The following is a 2,784-nucleotide window of genomic DNA, read 5'->3' on the forward strand; positions in this document are numbered from 1 at the left end:
ACAACTTTTTTATGGGGAACTGTATACGTTTTTACAATAAGATTCCGGAGCATATATTAAGTTTATCATTTCCTAAGTTTAAAAACTACATTAAAAATATTTTGATCGAAAAATCATATTACAAAATTGAAGACTACGTGTTAGATAAAGATGTATGGAAAGACGACATGGCTCCAGAATCCACACAAATATGATTCCAAGTGTATTCCATAGCATTTAAGTTTATTTGAAAAGAGCAATCCCTAGAGTTTCTTGCTCGTTCTTCTCAGGGAGGTCAGCGCGAGCAGTAGCTTGTGACGTTTTCAAGTGTAAATTTATTTTACCTATGGAATAAATAATCTTTGACTTTGACTTTGACTTAACTATAGAGAGTCATACAGACCTCTATTCAAAAAGTTGATTATCCTCCCACTCCCATGCATTTACACAAAGCAGATAGCCACATTTGTAAAACAGTGCCCTGACTTTTTTAAAACGTGGAAACAGTTAAACATAAGGAAACATCAACTTCGACATCAATTTGATAATATGTTGCGAGCACCATATTGCCGATTATCAAGCATTGAAAATAGCCCATACTTTATGGCCATAAAAATTTTTAACTCGCTACCTAGTGATCTAAGAGAATTGCCACTATATACATTTAGACGTGAAATAAATATAATTCTAGTTAAAGGTTGCTACTACTCCGTAAATGAATTTCTGGAATGCAAAAATAACTCGCAAATCAAACAAACCGATTGATATCTGTACAACTGACATATATATTTTCATGACATATATATCATTGCCTGCTCTTGCTTGGCAGAGACAGACGTGTCTGCCAGCATTTAATATTTAATTATTTATTATTTAAAACGATTATAAAACTGTAACTGTGTCAACGCAGTCTCAGCGCTTTTCGGACTGTTTTGAAGTGTTTGTGACATTACGCGCGCTTTGTGCTTCAAGTAAATTATGAAGTATGAATAGCCCGTTCAGCAGAAGTACGATGATGAGTCGCAGCCCACCCCCTGTAAGGCGGCAAGTGGATCAAGAGCCTAGCCCATGCTCAACTGCAGTCCCCGGCCCTGCACCAACTAAGGACATGATCTCAACCCCCGAAATTCAGAAATGGATGGCCCAAATAGAACACTGTTTGAATGAAATATGCACTATTGCTGGTGATGGGAAACTTAACACTGAGCAAAAGCTGAAAATCAGCAACATTAGCAGGTCAGTGCTTGGAGGTGCCTCTCAGATGGCTGTGCAATACCAGTCTCTGAAACAAAAATATATTTCGGCCAGTACTTTGATCAATGCTTCGGACGAGCAAGTTAATATCGCTGCCCAATTAAAAGACCTAAAAAACTGCGTACAATCTGTGCCTAGAGCATCACCATCTAACCAATCTTTTGCTGATATGGTTAGAAAAGGAGGCATGCCCCTAGTTTGTCCTTCGAAAACGAGCAGTATCGCTATTTACCCTGCTAATAAAGATACATCAAGTGACGTTACCAAGAAAATTCTACAGAACTTAATAAAGCCCGAGGAACTGAAACTGCATATCAGTGGTATGCGGAAAACAAAAGGTGGTGGTGTAGTCATCAGCTCAGAAAGGAAAGATGATTTAATAAAGCTGAAACAGTCAGAACAGTTAAAAACATCAGGACTGAAAGTAGAAGATGCTACTAAAAAGCGGCCAAAGGTTATAGTCCTAGGCGTTCCCTCCACCATCTCAGATAAAGACTTATTGGAGTGTTTATACGAACAAAATATAAGTGATAAGCACCCCAGCCTCACCAGAAACACTTTAGAAAGCTCTATAAAACTTAGCCATAAATCAGGCAGAAAGAACGAGCCCACCTGTAACTATATTTTTGAAGTCACAGCTCCCATACGGAGGACACTAATAGAACAGCAGCGTGTCTTTATTAATTGGACCTCCTGCCCGGTAAGAGACTACACAATAGTAACTAGGTGCTATAAATGCCAGCAGTACGGACACTCCGCAAAGTTCTGCCGGGATACTGAGTCCACGTGCGGCCACTGCGGTTGCACAGGTCACTCGATCAAGGAGTGTTCTAAGCATACGGAGCCCGCGAAGTGCGCCACCTGTATACGCTTCAATAAACCCGCCAACCACAAAACAGGAGACGAGCAGTGTCCAGCTAGGAAAAGCGCAGTAACCAGGTACATAGGTACTATTGATTATGAGGGCGCCTAGAGCGCCGCCCTCCTATCCTAATACAGCTTTATATGGGCACTAATGTTAATGATTTAGCACAGGACATTGATGCGACGTGTGAATTTCAATCCATATCATGCGACCCAGATAAGTGCCCCACGTTTATTTCTAAGTCTGCTTATAATTTAAAAATAGTTTTACAGAATATTAGAAGCATTAGATGTAATTTTGACGGTCTTTTAACGTTGTTAAATCCAACTAATTTTGAACCTGACATCTTTGTTTTAACAGAGTGTTGGTTACTCAATACACCATCGACTCCTCATCTGGACGGTTATAACTCATATTTCAGTAACAAAAGCAATGTTTTACAAAACGACGGCGTAGCGCTCTACATAAAAAAATGACCTTCCAAACGTCATAGTTGAGGAGCCTATAATTCTGGACGCTGTTTGATCGGAAAAATTGGGAATGATATTGCTGTTGTAGCGATTTACCGCTCTCCCTCGTACAAAAACATAAGAAATTTTTTACTCTCTCTATGTGACATTTTGACAACACTTTCCTCATTCCGAAATGTAATCATTCTTGGCGACTTAAATATTGATATTAAGATA

At 39.3% G+C, this 2,784-nt stretch overlaps 1 protein-coding gene across 1 annotated transcript; it reads left to right on the plus strand.

The window, feature by feature from the left end:
• Positions 1-994: 994 nt before the first annotated feature.
• On the plus strand, positions 995-2,206 carry LOC113238473. The gene has a single exon (XM_026475297.1). The coding sequence runs from the start codon at positions 995-997 to the stop codon at positions 2,204-2,206; it is 1,212 nt and encodes a 403-aa protein (XP_026331082.1).
• The last annotated feature ends 578 nt before the right edge of the window (positions 2,207-2,784 follow it).

This window comes from Hyposmocoma kahamanoa, unplaced genomic scaffold, assembly GCF_003589595.1.
Source record: "Hyposmocoma kahamanoa isolate Upper Pololo Valley unplaced genomic scaffold, ASM358959v1 96071, whole genome shotgun sequence".
Lineage (NCBI taxonomy): Eukaryota > Metazoa > Arthropoda > Insecta > Lepidoptera > Cosmopterigidae > Hyposmocoma > Hyposmocoma kahamanoa.

Coding starts and splice junctions, on each gene's coding strand:
- LOC113238473 (XM_026475297.1), top strand. CDS start 995: ATGAGTCGCAGCCCACCCCCTGTAAGGCGGCAAGTGGATCAAGAGCCT.